Source organism: Patella vulgata, chromosome 1 (assembly GCF_932274485.2).
Source record: "Patella vulgata chromosome 1, xgPatVulg1.2, whole genome shotgun sequence".
In the NCBI taxonomy this organism is placed as follows: domain Eukaryota; kingdom Metazoa; phylum Mollusca; class Gastropoda; family Patellidae; genus Patella; species Patella vulgata.
Window position 1 is genome coordinate 20112641 of NC_065879.2, and position 22818 is coordinate 20135458.

A 22818-nucleotide genomic window follows, 5' to 3' on the forward strand; every position below is an offset into this window, starting at 1 on the left:
GTCGTCGGTCACCCGACGTTCACTTACCCCTACGATCGGAGGAATTGAGGAAATTGGTAAGTCGGTCTATTTTACTGCTGAATTCCGAATCCCGAATAACGTGCTGGCCCGTTATTCGTAATTCGGTAATAAAACAGGTGATTACTGGAGAGGACTGCCCCGTGCACTCCAACAAACCAGTCAACACCCTAATCGCTTGACAAACGCTCGTCTCCGTGATAGCCCCCCCCCCCCCCCCAACGTTCACATACCCCTACGGTCGGAGGTAGCGAGAAAATGATCAGATGCAAGGTAGGCCAGTCTGTCTTAGTGCCGAATCCCGAATAACGTGCCAACTTCACGTTGACTCACCAGTTTCAGTTATTACTGTAGAAACATGTATTAAGCGTTTATCAGCAAAGCTTAGTGTTGAAAGTTTAATACTATCTGTTTTAGGACGTACTTGATTTCATGATCAGTTATGCTAGATTCCGGAAATCGTGATTTTAATCGTGGAGTAATCGTTGTAATCCTATCGGGTTTTATCATATATTGAGGTCAGTCGTAGCAATCGGGTTGGTCGTATCGAAATGTATCCGAACGTATCTGCGCGTACGAGATCGTGGCCTCAATAGGGACAATCACACGACAGTTGGAACGTAGCAATACAGAGATCGTAAATCATGCGGCTAGAGTATTGCGCTGGGTACTTTCCCGCTTTCCCGCTAGCGTTGGTGCAGAAAGAGCAGGGCGTATTTCTAAGATGGTTGGCATCAAAATCCCTTCTGAACACAGAGAACTCTATTCGAGAGTAGATCTCTGCCCTAAATACACAAAAAGACGAATTAAACCTTTTCAATTCTATTAAATGAAAGCAGAATATATACTTCTCAAAATTTCGAAATATAATAAGTGTTTTCAACTAAAATCGTCGATTTGGGACTTAAAGTTTCGGTCAACTAGCTTAGTTCCTGTTCTCAAGCGGGGCTAACTGTAGACAGACAGCCTAAGTTTAGTTATTGTAACAATTTCCGTATAATTTGTTTTCTATTGTAACCATCTATCATTATTGTTCGTATTTTATTATGTCCTCACCCATGTTTCAACTTACTTCATTATTTAGACAATGTGACAGTTTCCGGAATACTGAAACAACAAAGGGAGGCAATAAAGGAAATAGAAGGTATTTTTTTAAAATTTAATTATTTTTACCCTTGATTTAGTTTGATGGTACGAAACACTTCGTACGTATAAGCTCAAATCGGACCTAGATGTTGTGGTATAGTGTTCAATAAACATTTTGATGGACGAAACGTTATCACGTAACAAATCAACCATTTTGACAAATGTGCCATGAAGGCTATACTCTACTTGGTTTGGAGAGACAGCGCGAGAGAGGGGCAGAGAATGGGAGAGAGTGAGTACAAGAGAGACAGAGAGAGACAGAGTTAAACCACACACACTGGGGCATTTCGGGACTAACTTATAGTTCTGTTGTAGGGTCTATAGCTGTGTGAGGAACCCGGAGAAAACCCACGTGGTTGGGCAAGCGACCCTACTCCTTATCACACACAAGGGGTTAATCGAAACCCCGTCCACTTGACTCAATGACAGACCATGTGATTTGTGCCATTATACTGTCTACTTTCGATTTTAAACATTGATACATATAACATATTACCAAAATAATATATTTTCAGTAACAGATAACCATGTAATAAAAAAGGATGTAGCGGATATTATGAAACCAACGGTAAATATATACTTTAATAAACGCTAAGATCCTCCTTTGATAAATGCGAACAAATCGCTACTACGTTCCTTATTTGGGGGTTCTTTTTGGGCCAGTGCGATTTTCTCAAGTAATTGTGTCAACTTTATCCATCAACATCGCAGCATTACCAGTTTTGCTGATATAATTAGATTTGGGTCGTACGTTGGTGTCTGTTTTCGTATATATGTTGTTTGAGTACAGCCCAGTACAGTATACACGGTCATTAATAAGACGTTTTAGTTCAGTTGTTGTTGTTGTTGTTCGCAGGGTTAAACGCCCGCGTCCACCGAATGTGATATCGCATTATATTCCGCGCATGTGCAGGGGTCTTTATTGTGGACGCAAACCGGATTATCCGGAGTAGACATGTTGAGGAGGGTCCACATATCAGGGATCCAAACCACGACCGTAAGCCAGAGGTGGCGGGACAGCTAGAGCCCAAAGTGCGACACTCTAGACCACTAGACCTGACCGTTCATTTATTGCAGGGGTGGCCAACCTTTTGCATACCATTTGTCAATTTGGTCATACAACTCTTGTACCCCCGTCCACTTCTTGTAAAAGTTTATTGTGGGTTCAGTGTGCTAGTGCTTTAACGCGTGCGCGGGAAATCATAACATCTGTCATTGAGTCAAGTGGCGTGGTTTCGATCCCCCGCTTGTACGTGACAAACAGTAGGGTCGCCTGTCCAACTTCGTGGGTTTTCTCCAGGTTCTCCGATTTCCTGCCACTGCTAAAGACCCCTACGCGCAAACGAATTATTGAATTAAAACTGAACCATATGTTAGTCCCGAAATGACATGTTTTGTGTCGAGTGCACGTTAAAATCCATTTCTCTCTCTCTGTAAAAGTTTATTATAGACATTATAATTAGCTTTTTTATGGGACGATCGCAGAACAAAAGTCCATATTCCATAGTTTGATGAATTAAGCATATTTTAACTGAAAACAGAATAATATGTAAGAAGACAACATTTGCTAAAATAAATGTGCACGAAAATAATAAAATCGCTAAAAATAATTAATAGGCTTACTGCCTCACTTTATTATTATCACAGCTATGCAACGCGCCACATTTGACGCATGCACTGGAGTTTGGCCATCCTTAATTTATCAAATAAACTAATACTGCTGCTTGGGTAGGAAAAAGTTCCAGCATTCATAGTGGTCTAAGTTAAACTGTAAAGAAAACAGACAATTGAGAGGTATAAGATCTACAAGTGCGTTTTTTTTACATGTAATATAGAAAATAGTTATTTATTAAAATTAAATGTCATCTGATTAAAGCACATATCCTATTTCGTTTCGTTTTTTATAGTTCAAAATTTCGTTTTACTTGTCTTTACTACACTAGGATCTGAAAGAGTTTTTTATCATTGACGTGTTCTGGATGATGTGAGGGATTAGCCCATGAAACAGTCTGTTACGGCGAGCTCTTCGCAATCCACTAGAAACGTCAATGCTGATCGGTTAATCAAATGTCTGACGTCGTAGGGTCAAAAGTCGCTCGTATGACCTCTGACGTGACCTATCACTACATCCGCTCAGATCTTCATGTAGTGTCGGCCATCGAAAGTATAAAAAAAACGAAACGAAATATAGATCTGTATTTTAATCAGATTGAATTGTGAATGTAGATTATAAATATTTCTTGTATTTGTAGTTTGTTCCTGACAATGACCGGGTATCCACCAAAGGTAAATTTGGGTTTATAAATAATCAAACTTATATTGAAAATTTGCGAGAGAGAGAGAGAGAGAGAGAGAAAGCGAGAGAGAGAGAGAGAAAGAGAGACAGGAGGGAGAGGGGGTGTGTGTCAACACGACACAAGTTAGGCCATTTCGGGTATGGTTTAATTTTATTTCAATACTTCGTTTGAGCTTTATGGTCATTAGTAGTGGGAGGAAAACGGGTGACCCGGAAAAAATCAAGCGACCCTCTGGGCGTGTGGTACTTAAGCCATTTGGCTCAATGACAGACCTTATGATCTAAAGCGCGCGTGTTGGACAATTTGCTCAGCGCCCCTCGGTTTACAGACTACGTAAACCAGAATAGTAGCACTAAAGCCTATAACACACCAAAGTCGCGTTGTGAAGCTGGAGAAGGTCTTGTGAATCGGGTGCAGATCATGTTGAAAAGGCATTTAATAGATCTCGTCTCGACGAGTGACCGTGTGTTGGGAGTCTGAGAGTGATCTTGTTACATCGTATCGGGATCGTGTTAACGTCTGATTGGATCGTCTTGATCCTTGATCGGGTTGAGAGCGTGTTGGGGTCTTGTTTGATTGTATCGACATCATGCAGATACCGAGACTGTCAACCTTGGAGACTGGTGGAAGCATGTTTATCAAATTTGTACCGCAATTATACGCAACCTGCTAGAAATTGTGAGTCTCCTTGGATCGCCAAACATTTTAGATCTGGTCCGTACTTTATGCACAATATGAAACTACACGCCTATTTTTGATCATCATTCATACTATTCTGCAGAGGTCGTGATGGATCCAGACAGGATCTCTACAGTGTCTGGACAGAAGCAAGTTTGTCGTGTTGAGGTCGATCACTCGTCGGGTAGAGGTCAAGTTGATGCCTTTTCAACAAGACCTTCACCCGATTCACGATAACCTGATGGCGAGCCTCGCGATCCAAGAAGTCCTTATACAGCTTTACAACGCGACTCAAAATAATATGAGTCGCGGTGGTTCGAGCTTTGGTGTGAAAAATGTGTTTGAAAATAGTATCCGGAGCTTGGAATCTACTCAAAGCGTGCCGCGTCGTGATTAATTAGACTGAAATTCTAAAAAGACAGAACGACATAATAAGTTTTATTAGATCTAAATGATTTATAATTTCAGGATTTTTGACTATTGGTATTCCAACTGTACAACGTAAAGGTGCTGTTTATATTTTCTCAACACTCGAATCTCTGGTGAACAATTCCAGACCTAAAACAAAACACGCGTGGGAAGTTAAAATCGTCATTTTATTTGCCGATACCAACAAGACTTACAATGACGAACTTGCCAAAAACATAACAATTGTCTATCATGATCTGATTGACCAAAAGGTGATGCATCTTGTGACAATTCCAGGCAATTATTATCCCGACTTAGATCATTTAAAAATAACTTATAATGATTCCACTGTGCGTGTCAAATGGCGGTCTAAACAGAATCTGGATTACGCATATTTGATGGCGTATTCCGCAAATCTGTCTCAGTATTATTTACAACTAGAAGATGACTTGCTTACTAGAGAAGGATACCTTGACAACATCAAAGAATTTATTAAAGAACATAAAAAGCACGACTGGGCAATGCTAGATTTTAACGAATCGGGATTTATAGGTAAATTGTACCATAGCCCAGATATTGTCAAACTCGCAACTGTATTGAAATCATTTTTTAACGAAAAACCATGTGATTATTTGATATCAGACTTTTTGAAACTGATGCTTCAACAGAAACGATATTACTACAAGCCAAAATTATTCAGACATCTGGGGTTACATTCTTCTTTATCCATCAACAAACGAGTGACAGATCACCATTTTAAAAGATGAGTTATGGCAAGTTTTGTATGCTTTGTGTGGAATTTTTCCCCGCAAGAGTTCCACAGTAGAGACAACCATCGGAACCTGTTCAGGCTTTAATATGATAGTGTAACTATATAAACAAATATGTAGTTTGTTTTCTTTTCAAACATCTTATTTATTTATATATCCACCTGAGAGCTGTTTCCAGAACGTTTTGTATATATATATATATATATATATATATATATATATATATATACTCTTCAAAAAAGTAGGAGACATTCAGAAACAATACAAAACTGCGGAAATGCACTGCTGTTTTTATTAGAGGTAACCAGTGTATGTTAATAACAGGCCAATTGCCTACACATGAACATAAACAGTTCACATGGGCGGCTTATCTGACGGAACCATTTCACTCGCAAAGAGATACACTGTCAAAAGTGAAAATGGACGTTTTTGATTTTTGTCTTAATAATGAGTAATTGCTCCACCAATCCTCAGACATTCAGCAATTCGTCGTGACATGCTCCTAATCAACCGCCCAATCACGATTTGGGGCAATCTGACCCACTCCTCTCGCAGTGCCATGGCCAATTCTTGCAGTGTTGCCCGTCTCTTGATCATGTCCCGGACATGCTCTATAGGGGAAGGTCAGGACTCGTGGCTGGCTAAGGCATATGGACAATATGGTAACGCTGGAGGTAGTCATTCACAACACGAGCATTATCATCTTGAAAGATGAAACGTCGACCTGCACGTTGAGCAAAAGGTAGAACTATCGGTGCCAGGATGCGGTCACTGTAGTACACACCAGTGACCCTTCCTTGAACAATATGCAAGTCCGTTTTGCCAGTCATGGTGATTCCTCCCCACACCATAACAGACCCACGCCCGAATCTACCATGCTGTCTCCAAAACGCGAGCACTCCATCCGTGAAATCCAGAGTAAATCTGGACTCATCTGAGAACATTACACGCGCACATCGACGATTACCCCAATTTCTACGCTGCCTACACCATTGACGCCTGTTTTCCATGTTCTGGCGAGTTAATGGATGCACAACACGCGATCGTCGCGCATGCCGTCGTTTGGGGTGTAACACGAATTCCTATAACTTGGTACAAGTTTACAGAAAGCTGATTGGCCGTTTGTCCTCGATTTCGCACGACCTGTGTACGAATGTATCGATCCTGGGCTTGTGTAGTGGCTCTAGGACGTCCTGAACGAGGTCTATCATCAACATTGTGTGTTTGTTGGTACCGATTCCACAATCTGCTGATCACAGACTGTGACACATTAAACATGCTGGCTACTGCTCGCTGTGTAGAACCCATTTGAAGCATGCCAATAGCACGTAGATGTTCATCATGTTGAAGACGTCTCATTGCAAATGAAACGTAACACACTAAAGCAAAGATACGCTAAACGGTAAATCTTATGCAAGAACCGATAAGAAAGCAAACATGGATAGAATAAACCAGCACGCGGCAGTTTTCATCAACCCTTCCTTGAAGTGTCAAATTTGACAATGAACCCCTCCCACATGTATGGCGCTATTGCGTGTCGCATGTGCAGCTCAGTGGTTCATCTGTGAACATACTCTCAAAGCATATTAAGTGTCCATGACTATTTATCATATCACAACCTGTATAGGTATTTGCATCTGAATATCCCCTTCTTGTCTTTGAAGAGTATATATGTATATAGTTAGCTCCGCTAGACACTAATCTAGCTGGCCAATATTGTAAGTCCTAAATCGACGATTTTAGTCGAAAACACTATGTATACTTCTAGAATCGTGAGAACTATGTATACCGATTCCATTTAATAAAACTGAAAAACTTTATTTGTTCTTTGTGTGTATGAGAGATGTGAAACGGAGTAGAACCGCATTACAAAATAGTATACTAATTTTGGGATATGGCGGCCATTCAGTACAGAGATCTATTCTCGAAGTATGAAGTAGATGGATCTCTGAGTGCAGAATGAAGTTCAAATAACTAAATTTCATTAAAAATAAGAGTCTATAGTGCTTTGCACGACAAAAGTTCTACGAGTTATTGGATTTAGAAAACAATCCATTTTTCCAAAACTTTCTTTTCAGTCATCTCTATCTTCCAGTACTACATTCCACAAGTTTTAGATAAGTGTCTTAAGTATGTGGTGTTTTCCGTGATCCATGGAGAAAGCCCTAATCTGATAAAAAAAACATTGACATTATACAACGAACGATAGTAAATCAAATCATTCGCTACGAAAAGGGAGGTAACTAATGAATATCGACTTTAATTCGACACAGCTCGCCAATTTTTACTATTTATGTCCCGTTCCCTTTTCCATGACGATTTTTGTTGATTTTTAGGTGTAGAATCGAAGGAAAGGGTTTGAATATACATTGTCCGTCAGGTTTTTGTGAATATTCATGATTTTGAGAAGGAAGGATAAGAGTGGGTTGAAATGTAGGGCGGACGGTTGTATGTCTGTTTGTATGCTACTTCCAGTTTGTGTATCTCAAGTTTTCCATGGTGAACCTCATACCAGCTTTTCAGCAAGAAGTGGCTTCATCTATGGTAGAAAGCGCTCAACCCCACGAAAATTTGGGAAAAAGTTATACGAGAATTAACTTTAAAATCAATGGGGAAATCAATAGTGACCTGTAGCCAATTGCTTCTTCTCATTCCATTTTTTTTAGAAATTAATTGTCTCGTTCTCCCCTTTCCTTTCCCTTTTGTCTGATATGTCTTTTTAATTTTTTGGTCAAGAATTGACGAAAAGAGTTTGAATTTATAATTTCTACCAGATTTTCGTGAATAGTCATGATTTTGAGGCGGAAGTAGTAATCAGATATGAATTAGGAAAAAGACGTACAAAAGTTGAGAATATAGATTCCCTTGACCGGGCGTAGCAAAATATATAGATGGTCAACATCCTTAAATACTTCTGACATGTTGGGCTATTTGTGGTTATAAAGATTAAGATTATCGGAATGTTCAAAAACAATGGGAGTAAACAGTGCGCTCATACTATTATCAAGTACTATAGCTGCCACTCATTAAAGATACATTATGGGAGATTAGACAAAGAGCTGACAGTTCTCACTATAATAGTTAAAAACTAGATAATGTAAAGGGATTTTGCTGAAAATTTTAGTCAAAGTGACCCATTCTGAACCCAGATTTTAGCGATTGAATTTTCGGCATAGCCTCGATTATCGTTACTAAAGTCGGTACGATTAAAAAAAAACATAGTCTCGATTGTCCATTTCCTGATTAAATCAAGAATGAAAGTGGAACAGCATATAGTCTTCTAATCCAGTAAATATCGCAGGCTAGCGTTGAAATGGTCAGGATAAGTTAATTAATGTCTAATTAATAATTTAGATAACATTTCAGGCCCAAAGAAAGACTAGCAATAGGCAGATTTAGCTCTTGCGTAATGTATGTTTAATAAAGTATTATGGTAAACTGATGGTTAGTTTAATATAACCAATATAAATGAATTACCATTTTAAAACATCCCAAAGCTTCGTATTTTAAAATGTAGACTATTAAAATTTAATGACAACATGTTGATACGGCAATAAAACCAAAACTCAATCTAGTTTACTGGTATAAGAGGGATATTAAAACATTTGAAACCCACAGTACAAAATGTCGAGTATTAAACATCGTCTGTCAACTCTGGTATTTACTGCAAGGGTTCTTGTTTCATCCCATTTGGTGGTGTTACTCCAGGACTGTTCCCTGAACAACGTCGGTGCAGTCTGATTGCCTTCAAACTCTTAAATACTATCTCAAGCAGTTCTATGAATGTTAATACACTTGCCCCAAGACAGAAACCCATGTATCTTCCAAGGTGGCTGATAATATCCCCGAAATCCAACCCCGGCTCATGTTCGACCGTAGTGACCATCGTGTCTTTAAACATGCATTATGCAAGAGCAAAATCTGCTTATTACAAGTCTTTCTTTAGGCCTGAAATGTTATCTAAATTATCAATTAGACATTAATTAACTTATCCAGACCATAATGAACTCTCGATGTCAAGGCTAGCCTTCGATGTAGGCTGGATTAGATTCCTATATGCCGCTAACGGCCAAAGATAATTAAATCAGAAAAAGTGGATAATCGAGACTATGCTGTTTATATTAATGATTTTAGTAATGATAACCGAGACTATGCAAAAATTTCACCCGCTTCTTTCTCGGCTCATAGTGGATCAATTTGACTGAAATTTTCAGCAAATTACCTTTACACTATCTAGTTTTTAACTATTATAGCGAGAACTGTCATCTCTTTATCTTGTCTCCCATAATGTATCTTTAAATGAAATCCTAAAATAAGTCGACCGGAGTTGAATTGTTCAGGTGCGGCAAGGAGTAAAGTTCGTAATCATGTTTGGTTTCCAGACACGGTCTTTTACAATCACAAACTCGGGAGAAGCAGATGGTTCCAGGGCACAAAAATGTCTTTCAGCAATAGTACAAACTCTACTGGAATTGTCATGAAGTAGTGATTCTTTAATACAACCACACAGCGATTGAGTACGATGGGTCAGACATTTAATAATACATCTAGCATGGGAGTACGGAGAATAATATTCACCAAACAACTGATTTGGTTTCTCGACTTGTAGACATTCCTGATTCTGGAAAGAATTGTACAGACTAGGAAGATATTTATATCGCTTTTTAGAGATCGAAACCTCATGTAAATATCCTGGAGAAAACTTGATTGATTGGGAACGAACATGGATTGGGTAATCAGGATGATGGAAGATAAGGCGAACCGCAAATGCTGCAGAATAAAAAGCATACCTGTTTTTGTTAGTATCCATATGTAAAAACATAGCAGTTTGTAGTCATATGTCTTATTACAATATCTCCTGTTAAAAATGAAACATTTTTCAAGGGATTTCCTGTAAGTTACTGAGAATTCTGATTCCACGGGGAACGGTTCCGGATTAACTACATATGAATAGCCAATTATATCATAGATCTCAAATTCCAACTTGTTTAATTCTCTTTCGTTCGGTGTCCAATCTAGCCATTTTGAATCAGATGCGCATTAATCAATGCACGTAGCATTTGTTCAACATATTCCGTCACCCAAGGATCCGCTTTATTAATGTTATCGATGTTGGATTTATTAGATTTATTTCTGTCAAACGGATCCAAGTTACAGAGAGTGACCATCGGGAATTCATACACTGCCCCAAAAATTAAACAAGTAAGTGAAGCCCCTGTAATTGCTTGCCAAGGCAGATAATGCGTAGATGCTCTGTCTGTGTAAATGCGTTATTAAATCTATGATACCTGACGATTACACCTTCTATACTTACCCGTATTTGCTTGTGATAAGCCGTCAATGTTTTTTAACCCTTTTGTCATTGAAGATATTTTTTGTGGATATACATCTGATAAAAGTCGCGAAGGTGTGTAGAATTGATAAGAATAATCTTGTCAATACTGTAAACATGGTGCGGGTGGTTGGAGGGGGTGGTAGGCTGCAACTGGAATGCTTTCATTGGATGCATCAACTCTGCCAACATATGAGAGTGATCAGAGGGTTGGTGGGCTGCACCCCTCCCAGATGCGTCCAACTGGAATAATTTCAAAGGCCGAATTGACAGGGATAATGATAACCACTCTTCCAAAAATCCATGAACGAAACTTTTACACTTATGAACGCGAAGGGTCGACAGCTGACATTAACGCGCTGTTCGAAACTGGGACTTGGTGCATGTTCTTTGTAATCTTTTACCTCTTATTATTCTTTTTTTCTCGGGCGACGTTCTTTAAAAAAAGGAATCCTATGGCTGCGCCAATTTGAGTACGGTCAAGATAATATGTCACAATTCCAAGATGGCTACCAGTGCATGCTCGGTTTCTGTTTGATTTAGTAATCTCATACTGGTTTGTATAATCTAGAAGATATCGGAATAGATAAATTTGTAATTAGTTAGATATGCCGAGTCGGATTAAGCTTGCATGGCGTGCCTGGCTGAAATTGTTACTGGACGTATAGATAAGTATTATGTAATGTAATACCAAGATAAGTGCATTGCATCATCTAAGATAAGAATCTATGATAAATAGCACGGAATCTCTATATTAGCTAATATAAACAATATGTTCCTACCAGCAACAGTGGTTCTTTGGTCAATATATTTGACCAACGCAGCACCAAGTCAACCACATATACTATTAATAGTAGCAGATGATTATGGTTGGAATGACATTGGTTACCATGGTTCTGAGATTAAAACACCGACCTTGGACGGGTTAGCTAAAGAAGGGGTTAAGTTAGAGAATTATTATGTTCAACCCATTTGTTCACCGACTAGATCACAACTTCTCACAGGTAGATATCAGGTAAGTCTTGTAGTGTTATTGGAACTTATAATATCCAGATATCGGGTATGTCTTGCAGTTGGAACCTATCAGATCCATATATTGGGTAAGTCTTGCAGTGTTATTAGAACTTATCAAAGCCACCATCTAGGTATGCCTTGTAGTTGGAACCTATCAGATCCATATATCTGGTATGTCCTTATCATAGCCAGCAGATATCGGCTATGTATTTCAGTGTTATTGGGACTTATCATAGCCAGATATCCGGTATGTCTTGTAGTTAAGACCTATCAGATCCATATATTGGGTAAGTCTTGCCGTGTTATTTCATATCTCATAGGTAGATATCATGTAAGTCTTGCAACATTTCACTGATAGCTATCAGATAAGTCTTGCAACATTTTTTCCGGCGTGGCTCCCCATTGTAAGTGATGCAGAATTCAGGGCCTGGACGGGGATTGCCTGGAGACGTTCGGATCGGACGAAATATCGCGTTCTGCTAAAAGAACCCTTGGCAATTATAATTCGCTATACGAGCAGGCAGTAGTGCCAATGTCCGGACAAAATGTCCCTCATAGCGCACTGTGTGACATATGCCTGTGCGCTTTAGCCCAGTCGGAGCAGAACAGTAGGACGTCAAACCCAATTTCATTTCATTTCATTTTCAATATCTCATAGGTAGATATCAGGTAAGTCTAATAATCGTTTCTGAACATCTGATGACACTGCATGCCAGATGCCTGTATTCATTAGCACGGTTATTTCGACGTCTGAACATCTTACTGGAAGACATGGGTTGGGCTGATTTAATGTGTGAAGGACCAGTAAGTGTGGATACCAGGGTACTCGAAAGATTCACAACCTAATAATAGCATAATATTTATGAACATATCTGTCAATTCTACACAATTTCTGCTGTAACCTATTATTGCTCTACACATAAGGACGACACAGGACAGGGTCAGATTTAAGTCACACTTCAGAAGTCAGACGAACCATCTATAGAGCTAAAGGCCCAATTTCAGGCGTGACTTTCGACAAGAGGTGTCAGAAAATTTACCACCAGTCAAAATTCTGGTGCGCCAGATACATTAAGCAGAGGTCAATCAGACGAATTTCGAGGACCACTTGGTGTCGGTTATTATTACTTGTTGCGGCGCAAATGCCTGTGTATTTATAAAGAGGGGTTGGGGGTGGGGGGTGGATGTCCGAATGGTTAGCACTTGCGCGCTGTATCATAAGGTCTGTCATTGAGTCAACTGGCGGGGTTTCGAATCCCCAGTTGTACGTGACAAGGAGTAGGGTCGCTTGTCCAACCTCGCGGGTTTTCTCTGGTTTCCTCTCACTGCTAAAGACCCCTACGCGCAAGCGAATTATTGAAATAAAATTGAACCATGTGTTAGACCCGAAATGACCTAGTTTGTGTTGTGTAGACGTTAAACCCCATTTCTCTCTCTTATACGAGGGGTTGGATGGCCGAATGGTTAGCGCGTGCGTGTTGTATCATAAGGTATGTCATTGAGTCAACTGTCGTCGTTTCGATTTCAAGGTTGTACGTGACAAGGAGTAGGGTTGCCTGTCCAACCTCGTGGGTTTTCTCCTGGTCCTCCGGTTTGCTCCTACTGTCAAAGACCCCTACGCGCAAGCTAATTATTGAAATAAAATTGAACCATATGTTAGTCCCGAAATGACCTGGTTTGTGTCGAGTGGACGTTAAACCCCATTTCTCTCGACACCCTCGAACTATAAACATTGTGATTGTTCTATCTGATTCAATTAGATTCATACCGGGCTACAACATAGTATAATATGGTGGTCTCAAGATAGTGGTTTACCATCTGATAGTCCAACCATTGCTGAGAAACTAAAACATGTTGGTTATAAAACACACGCTGTTGGTAAATGGCATCTAGGATTTGCAAGGGTAAAATATTTACCAACAAGTAAAGGTTTTGATACGTTTTATGGTAGGTATTTGATCATGTATTTTGGAAACCTATGTAGGCCTCTTTCAGTTACAACAAATAACTGTAGGTAGCTTCGAAAATAATCTGGTAACCTGCAATAAACAGATGTATGTTAATGTGATATTAATTAGACAGTACAACAGAAGGTTCCTGCGACTTTTATGACATCTGAAAAGGATGATATCTAATCCACTCTGCAATATGTATATACGACCAATCATGCCTGAAGTTGAAGAGACTTTGGGATCGGTTTCTTGATTCTGTAGCGGAATGTCTGCTTGATGAGTGGGCATGTTGGTCTAGCCCAATAGTTATACGCCGTACAGTATTGTGTGATTGTATATAAACATCATATGTTTTCTTGTTCTTGGTGTAAATAAAGTTAATATTTATGTATTTGTGTCTGGACAAGGATAGCTGTCTAGTCCTTCGGATGAGACGAAAAACCGAGGTCCCGTGTATTGGAATGCACGTAAAAGATCCCTTGGCAGTTGGAATTCGATATAAGAGTAGGCGATAGTGCCGCTGCCCGGGCAAAATTTCCCTCATAGCACACTGTATGGCGTATGCCCGTCTTCATTAGCCCAGCATAGGAGCAGAACAGTAGGACGTTAAACCCCATTTCATTTCATTTCATTTATTCGTGTCTGAGGTAATCTGACGTGGTTACATATATCAGCAGTTATGGCTGCCGTGGCCATTAACCTGATACAAATCTATGTTGCAGTTTCATATGCGTTACGTCAGAAGTCAAAGAGAACTAAAAGACTGAGTCGGTCTGGCGCAACAAAAAAAATCCAACACTTATCTTTTTAAGTCGAGGTTACGAGATTACCGTCGAGGGTATAACTGCATTTTTGATAACTGCAGTTTATCTTTGATATTATGTAACACGATGGTTACTTTCTCAGGTTTAATCAAAATCTAACATACATTTGTCATCATAATATTCACATTTAATCGCTAACTTGGGGGTCCCGTGATCGATCCAAGTGTTGGCCGAGAAAGTTTATGGGGATTATCCCGAGTGGTTCCCCCTTGGCATTGAAGTGGGATAGATGGCCTTGGCATTGAAGTGGGATAGATGGCCTTGTCATTGAAGCGGGATAGATGGCCTTGCGTATAGTCGTTCGAATGTTACAAAATACTGAAGTCCTGTGTACACATTGGCTGTTTTAATTCCAGATATGACTAGAACAGTAGGACCTTAAACCCCATTTCATTTCATTTAACAAATTTAATCAATAGCTAACTGATAATATTCATTATAGTATTCACAAGTTTAATCAATATGCAACTTATGATATACATAAGCCACATTAATAAGCATAGTTATGCTTGTTTTCATATGCTACATACAATATTTATAGTTATAAACATTGCAAATAAATACTGTTTAAACCAAAAGTTTAAAAAATATCTTGAAAATTACATTTCAAATTAATTATATTACCTTATAAAGAGAATAACGAAACTTGTTATTGGCCCACTATCATGTGGTGACTTGTATCCATTATGGGTTACACATTGCATAATCTACGTTTACATGCACGTCAAGGCAATCAAGGGACCTCGGTTTTTCACCCAACTCACCGTTCCTTGTCGGGCTGTCCGTCATGCACCACTGAAACGGGGAACCGGGATGGAAAATCAGGAGATGAGCTTTATGGACCAACGCCGGGAAGGGACCAAAAACCTAGTAACCAACGCTGCATCAAGGTATAACTTATATTTTTTTTCATTATCCCTTTGAATTAAAAATTATACTGCACATTTTTTAATTGAAGGTTTTTGGGGTGGAAGTGAAAGTTATTCGGGGCATATATCTTGTGACGATCTACACTGGTCTCATGTGAACCATTCGAGAGTTTGTGGATTGGACCTGAGAGACAATCTTGCGATTGACAGAAGTCAACATGGACATTATTCTACACATTTATTTACCGAGAAAGCCATCGATATTGTTCATAAACACGATAAAACAAAGGTATACATCGGTTATAATAACTCCCACCCCACCCGTACTCCACCCCTTGTAATAAATCTTCAAATTTCATTATTGATATTGTCCATAATCACCATAAAATAAATTAGGCATCACTTATAATCCTCCAATCCCTATAATAATCCAAACCCACTCATTATAATAAATCTTCAAATTCCTTTATCGAAGATTAGTGACATTCCACTTTTTATTTGATCGTGAAATACCATTTTATAATAGACCGTCAAATCAGGGACCTTGAGAGGGAAAAAAATGTGCTGCGGCGAGACGTTTTTGCCCCCCCCCCCCACACACACTCTTTCCAACACTAGCCATATCTAGATGATTCAGTTGCACTATAGCCACTAGTTATCTGAAACATCGATCGGTTTACCAAGGGTTAAAAGCAACTTTCTTCTCAGGAAAAATTGCGTTTCAGCGGGGATTTTGATTAAGCAGATTGCGATATAGCGAAAACGTTTGTACATATTTATATTATAAGCTTCAAAGGAACAATGTAAAATTCATGCATAGTTGCCCATTTTAATTTTGAACTTAGATATTCATGGGCCCCGTAAACTCTTATCGGCCCTGAGGCGGCGCACCGGCTGCACCCCTTCTGATACCACTTTCTATAACTGTCAAATCGATCACAGATGTATAATATGTTAGTATTAATTTCAGCCCCTGTTTCTGTATTTGCCCTACCAAGCACCACACGCGCCGATGGAAGTACCTAAGAAGTATGAAGATATGTATTCAAACATCAAAGACGTCAACAGACGGATATACGCAGGTACACAGTTTAAAGAAAGAAAACCTGATTGGTTGTCGTCAAAATAGATGATGAACCAGGCTCATCTGATGCGTTTGTATACTTAGAAGGAACCTTATTAATAATCAAACATTTATTTTGGGGGGTTTCCTTTCGCGGAAGACCACCGTCGATCTATTTGAAAAACACAAACACAGAGACAGTCAGTGTAAGCATAGCATTAAATCATGGTTTTAGTGATAAAATTTGATATTGTTTATCTGTTGGCATGGTTACATGTGTGGATGAAGGTATACAGTTGATATTGTTTAATTGTAGGCATGGTAACATGTATGGATGAAGGTATACGGAATGTAACCCACGCCTTTAAACAAGCTGGGTTATGGGATAACACCATCCTGGTCTTTACCACAGGTAAGATGCTATCCTGGTCGTTATTACAAGTTTGATGATATTCTGGTCTTTGCGACAGGTTTCAAAACTGGTCGAAGATGAGCACAGCACCAACAAGCAACCGGGATAAGAGAAATATAACCAAGCTACTTTTGAATATGGGCTACCACACAATACATATACCAAAGAGACCAAGAGAACTTTTTGTACCAGAAACTGGTCCCCAAGCGCTGCTCATATTATCGATCTTCTTCTTGGGGCGACGATGACATGCTGTGTTCTTGGTACATATATTACTCTCGTATTTATTAAAGCATCTACGACAAATTTCTATTTATCGTTTGATTGTCCAAATTATTCTTGTAGACAATGGTGGATCTGTAAAGAACCATGGCAGTAACTGGCCATTAAGAGGAGGTAAAGGTACCTTGTTTGAAGGTGGTGTTCGGGGAGCAGCTTTTGTTCATGGTAATCGTCTAGCTAAGAAAGGTTACGTCAATCATGAACTCATGCACGTTTCTGATTGGTATCTTACATTTGTTAATTTAGCCAATGGAAATTTAGAAGGCACCAAACCATTGGATGGATTCAACCTATGGAATACGATCAGGTAGTTTATTTGCTTTATATAACAAAGGACACATTTTACAAATGTGAAAATCATCTCACACAGAGAAGTATTGGGAACGCATCAGCCATCAGTAGCTTTTCAGGAAATGTTTGTTTTGTCAACCAGTGAAGTAGGGTTTTCTTACAAATCGGACAAGAAAAAAACAAAAATTGATTTATTGAAATGATTTTGTTTTATTATTACACGCACGCTGAGAATCTAAAGGAACTAATTGGCCTGATCAATCGATGTGTTGCACAATTTACACACCCTCCAAACAGAAATACAATGAAGTGGGGTTTAACGTCCTGCATGTCTGCACCGATTGGGGTAATGAAGACGGGCATACGTCATTCGGTGTGCTATGAGGAAAACTTTGCCCTGAAAGCGGCACTACGGCCTACTTGTATATCTAAGTCCAACTCGGAAGGGTTTTTTTTACATGCACACCAATGTGTCCACGGGACCTCGGGTGTCGAATACGTGACCTAGAGGTAAGCGAGCCAACGTCTTACTCACTCTACCATCCTTCAGACACTGAAAACAGCAATAGCGTTACAGCTGATTACATGATATCTTGTCCGAGATTTCGTCCTGCCTGTATAGATTACATGGCTTACATGGTGGATAACATGGCTTGACAAGCTATATCCTAAAACGTTCATGGGTGCTATATTTCTTGAAAACAACAAAATGTGGTCTAATAATAATTTGGCAAATGTTTCTGTTGTCAAACTTTAAAACTTGCAATACAGATTAGTGGGCTACATGTGAAATGCCTGATAGACCAAACCGAGCTAAAGCTGGGTGGGCGAATGTTTAACGCGTGCGCGTTGGATTATAATGTCTGTCATTAAGTCCAGTGACGTAGTTTCGATTCCCCGCTTGTAGGTGACAAGGCGTAGGGTCGTCTGTCCAACCTTGTGGGTTTTCTCCGGATCCTCCGGTTTCCTCCCACTGTTAAAGATCCCTTTTTGCAAGCGAATTATTGAAATAAAATTTAACCATTAGTTAGTCCCGAAATGACCTAGTTTATAACGAGTGGACGTTAAACCCCATTCTCTCTTTTGTAGTCATGGTGCTAAAAGTCCTAGAACAGAACTTCTACATAATATAGATCCATTACAAGTTTGGGGAAAAAGAGCGTTCGCTGATACATTTGATAACAGAGTTAGCGCGGCTATCAGAGCCGGAGACTGGAAGCTTCTTACTGGTCAATATGAAGGGCTGCCAGGTAAGTTGTTCAGTTAACTTCTAAACGCGTTCAATAGTTCCATTATAAGGAAAACGTTGGTAAGATATCCTTAACTATTTTCCAACCTCGTGGGTTTTCTCCGGGTCCTCCGGTTTCCTCCCACTGCTAAAGACCCCTACGCGCAAGCAAATTATTGAAATAAAATTGAATCGTATGTTAGACCCAAAATGACCCAGTTTGTGTAGCGAGTGGACGTTAAACCCATCTCACTCTCTCTCTCTCTCTCTCTCTCTCTTAACTATTTCCATTATAAGGATAAAGTTGGTAAGACATCCTTCACTATTTCCATTATAAGGAGAACTTTGGTAAGACATCCTTCACTATTTCCATTATAAGGAGAACTTTGGTAAGACATCCTTCATTATTTACATTATAAGGTGAACGTTGGTAAGACATCATTCACTCTTTCCATTATATGGAGCACGTTGGTAAAACATCCTTTACTCTTTCCATTTTATGGAGCACGTTGGTAAGACATCCTTCACCATTTCCATTATATGGAGCACGTTGCATGATAAGACACCATTCACTTCCATGTGTAGTTATCATGATTAGTTATTCCCACCATAGACGGAATGCGTTGTAAATATCGCCACCTATTCCCATTATAGACGGAATGTTGTGATTGATTGCGTTGTAATTATCGCCAGCTGTTCCCATTATAGACGTAACATCCTTGTGATTGAGTGGTAAACACCATCAGCCCCATAGACAGAGAGCTGTGACTTATTTTACTAATGAACAGTTGGATTGTTGAAAAGCGCTCTTGTTGGTTGTTATATAATATGTTCCATATGCAAACAGGAACTAACTAGAAACGCCACGGGTGCCTTTGCTCTCTAAATGCTATGCACAAGGAACCAAGTCAAACCGTGCCAAATACATACTTATATGTTTTTACATCGCATGAGCCTATTTTGTCAACAGCCCTTATAAATATGTGGTCGTGGGTTCGTCATCGCCACACGTGTCCTATTTGTATTTATTATAGATGAATATACAACAGTGATAAATTGAATAGCTGAACACAACACGTGTTCGAAACCCAGCTCAGCCAGAGATAAAGTGTTCTAGATAACACGTATTCGACACTCAGCCAGAGATGATATGTAGTATTCTTGATAACACGTATTCGACACCCAGCCAGAGATAACATGTAGTATTCTAGATAACACGTATTCGACACCCAGCTCAGCCAGAAATAAAGTTTTCTAGATAACACGTATTCGACACCCAGAAAGATATAGAAGGGCTATTTAAAATAACAGCGCGATGATCTAGCACGAAGCAATCTAGAAACATACGTGCTCCTGGTCACTGGTCAACCAATCTTTCATTTTTAGTCCATTTAAACTTTGTTTCATTTCCAGAGTCTAAAGAATGGGGGAAAAGACCGGAAGGTCAAGGCCATGGTATAGTTGGTCGCTCATCCGGACAGACAAATAAAGTCGTTCGCGCATCATCCGTACAAAAAAGTATTATGTTGTACAACATCAGAGACGACCCAGAAGAGCGACACGACGTTTCAGCACAACATCCAACAGTGGTCAGGGATTTACTAGATCGCCTTAAGTACTATAACCAAACAATGGTACCAGTACATTACCCACCAGGGGATGTGAAAGCTCTTCCAAATTTACACGGTGGTGTTTGGACACACTGGTTATAAATATCGAAAGGCATCTGGCGTGGTGGGATAATATGAGGTTGTGTGGACTTTGGTTATAAATAAAATGTCTAATAAATATTATGGTTTTCTTTCTTTTGAAAATATTAATTCATTTTGTGCATATGTGCCCTTTGAAAAGCAGTATTCCTGTTCGTGTGTGTAGAAATGAAATAGGGTTTAACGTCCTACCATTCTGCTCCGACTGGGCTAATAAAGACGGGCATGTGCCATACAGTGTGCTATGAGGGCAATTTTGCCCGGACAGCGGTGCAACGACCTACTCTTATACTGAATTCCAACTGCCAAAGGATATTTTCCGTGCACGCCAATTTGTACACGGAACCTCGGTGTTAGTCCCATCCGAACGACTAAACAGCTGTCCTTGTCAGGCCCTACGTCCCGCATCCCTGACAAGGGAAAACCACGCCGGAAAATCCCGATGAATTTTCTCGGCCGCGTGGGTGTAGAGTATGTCATGCCTCATTCGTCATCGTTCGTTCCTGGATTTTTACGTTCACTTCCACCTAGGGTAATATCGCAGACAAGTGTTTCCTAAGAAACTTGCCAGAAGAAGCCACATAAATAGACGTAACGTCTAATTTGCAGGAAAGCGCCCGGGTAAAATACATCCAAAGGAGAACGCTGCGGGTGTTAAAAATCCGAGCGTGCGCAGGCTGGCCCGCTTTGCCATAAATGCTACGATCTTAAATAAGATAGGTAGATTAGGTCTGAATGTCAGCAGGGCCCGAGCAAATATTTACAGTGCTAGTCGTTGTCGTGCCGTGAGCGTTACCAGCAAAACAAAAACGACCTCCAAAGGGCATGATACATTCGTTATAACTACGGACCTATATATTATACTGGGAGCCACGGTGGCTCAGTGATTGAGACGCTGACTTACTAAATATCAAAAAGCATCCGGTGTGGTGGGATATGACGGTGTGTGGACACAATTAGTAGACATTTTATTTATAAGCATTTATAAATAAAATGCCTACTAATTATTATGGGTTTTATTAATATAATTAATTAAAGCAAAGATTCACTTTTTATAGAGCGCGAACGATGTCATAACAAATTCGCATCTGAAAGTTACCAGTATGAATACACATCTTTACGTATGATTAGTGTTCGGTTAACCGGTTAACGTTCTACTGTTCTGCACCGACTGGGCTAATGAAGACGGGCATACGACGTACAGTATGCAATGGGGGGGATACCCATCGTCAATTATGATTAAGACCCCAGGTTAGCGAGCTAACGCCTTACCCAGTGATCAGATTACAGATTCCTTATTAGTTTGATGTATTTAGTTAAACAAGACTTGGGTACATAAGGAAATATCAACACAGTAACGCTTGCCGGGGTTTAACTCGTTGTCGCGGTTGGACTTTATATGAAGGATCAGTCTGTCCTGGGTTACTTGTGAAAAAAGCATTAATAATTCAAAAATTCACTAAAGCAAGTATCTCACTGGGCTGCGACTGCTTGCAATAATTTCCTAACGGCATTCTCGAAACGTTCGCAGTGGTTCTCAATTTAGGAAGGCATCGCTCTCGTGAAGGGTAAATATGCTATTCTATGCTAATTAGTAACCACATATAGGCACACAATGAGTTCGTACGTAACTATCGCTTGAAAACTAATTAGAACTATCAGTTTTTTTCTCCCCTTGATCCTACTCAAACACTATCACCTTTCAGGTCCAGCTTCGTTTCTTCGGTTTGATACACAGGGGGGGGGGGGGAGAGGGTGGATGGCTGAATGGTTAGCGTGCGCGCGCTATATCATAAAGTCTGTCATTGAGTCGACTGGCATGGTTTCGAATCCCCGGTTGTACGTGGCAAGGAGTAGGGTCGCCTGTCCAACCTCGTGGGTTTTCTCCGGGGCCTCCGGTTTTCTCCCACTGCTAAAGACCCCTGCGCGCAAGCGAATTATGTAAATAAAATTAAACCACATGTTAGTCCCGAAATGACCTAGTTTGTGTCGAGTGGACGTTAAACACCATTTCTCTCTCTCCCTTTGATACACATGATGTACAGGTGCCCAAATAATACAGCAAATACCCAACCCTCAGGGGATCACGTTAGCACGTGCGTGCTGTATCATAACGCCTGTCATTGAGTCACCTGGCGTGGTGTTCGACCCCTGTATTGACCGAGAAAGTTCATCCAGATTTTCCGGCGTGGTTTCCCTTTGTCAGTGATGCAGGACTGACAAGGACAGCTGTCTAGTCGTTGGGATGGGACGAAAAACCGAGGTCCCGTGTACAAATTGGCGTGCACGTAAAAGATCCTTTGGCAGTTGGAATTCGATATAAGAGTAGGCCGTAGCGCCGCTGTCCGGGCAAAATTTCCCTCAAAGCACACTGTTTGGCGTTTGTCCGTCTTCATTAGCCCTGTTTAGGAGCTAAACAGTAGGACGTTAAACCCCATTTCATTTCATTTATATAATTTCACATGCTGTACGATATGGGTGTTTGACAACCTACCCAAAAATTGTAGACCCACCGGTCAAACAGA

General features: G+C 40.0%; 2 protein-coding genes across 6 annotated transcripts in view; both read left to right on the forward strand.

The window, feature by feature from the left end:
- LOC130010229 (alpha-1,3-mannosyl-glycoprotein 4-beta-N-acetylglucosaminyltransferase C-like) overlaps positions 1–7137 on the forward strand; it is a 38263-nt gene extending 31126 nt beyond the window's left edge. For all 4 annotated transcript variants that reach the window (XM_050557918.2, XM_050557937.2, XM_056103531.1 and 1 more), the window contains 4 exons: positions 1103–1162; positions 1680–1732; positions 3417–3450; positions 4608–7137. In XM_050557918.2, coding sequence (XP_050413875.2) covers positions 1721–1732; positions 3417–3450; positions 4608–5314 — 753 coding nt within the window. In that variant the 5' untranslated portion in view covers positions 1103–1162; positions 1680–1720 and the 3' untranslated portion in view covers positions 5315–7137. The remainder of the gene's footprint in view (positions 1–1102; positions 1163–1679; positions 1733–3416; positions 3451–4607) is intronic.
- Positions 7138–11401: 4264 nt separating this feature from the next.
- On the forward strand, positions 11402–20374 carry LOC126828216 (arylsulfatase J). Of its 2 annotated transcripts, XM_050557856.2 has the most exons (8): positions 11402–11664; positions 13424–13610; positions 15398–15597; positions 16279–16390; positions 16688–16783; positions 17129–17372; positions 18446–18606; positions 19998–20374. In XM_050557856.2, the coding sequence occupies exons 1-8, from the start codon at positions 11422–11424 to the stop codon at positions 20294–20296; spliced, it is 1542 nt and encodes a 513-aa protein (XP_050413813.2). In that variant the 5' UTR covers positions 11402–11421; the 3' UTR covers positions 20297–20374. The 2 variants fall into 2 exon arrangements, with proteins under 2 accessions (XP_050413813.2, XP_055959505.1); XM_056103530.1 differs by lacking the exons at positions 11402–11664; positions 13424–13610; positions 15398–15597 and adding an exon at positions 13649–15329.
- Positions 20375–22818: the final 2444 nt, after the last annotated feature.

Excerpts from the sequence above, each read along its gene's own strand:
- LOC126828216 (XM_050557856.2), top strand. The coding sequence starts at position 11,422 with ATGTTCCTACCAGCAACAGTGGTTCTTTGGTCAATATATTTGACCAAC. Across the intron at positions 11,665-13,423 it reads TTCTCACAGGTAGATATCAG|ATTCATACCGGGCTACAACA; the intron begins GTAAGTCTTGTA and ends TGATTCAATTAG. Across the intron at positions 18,607-19,997 it reads TCAATATGAAGGGCTGCCAG|AGTCTAAAGAATGGGGGAAA; the intron begins GTAAGTTGTTCA and ends TTTCATTTCCAG.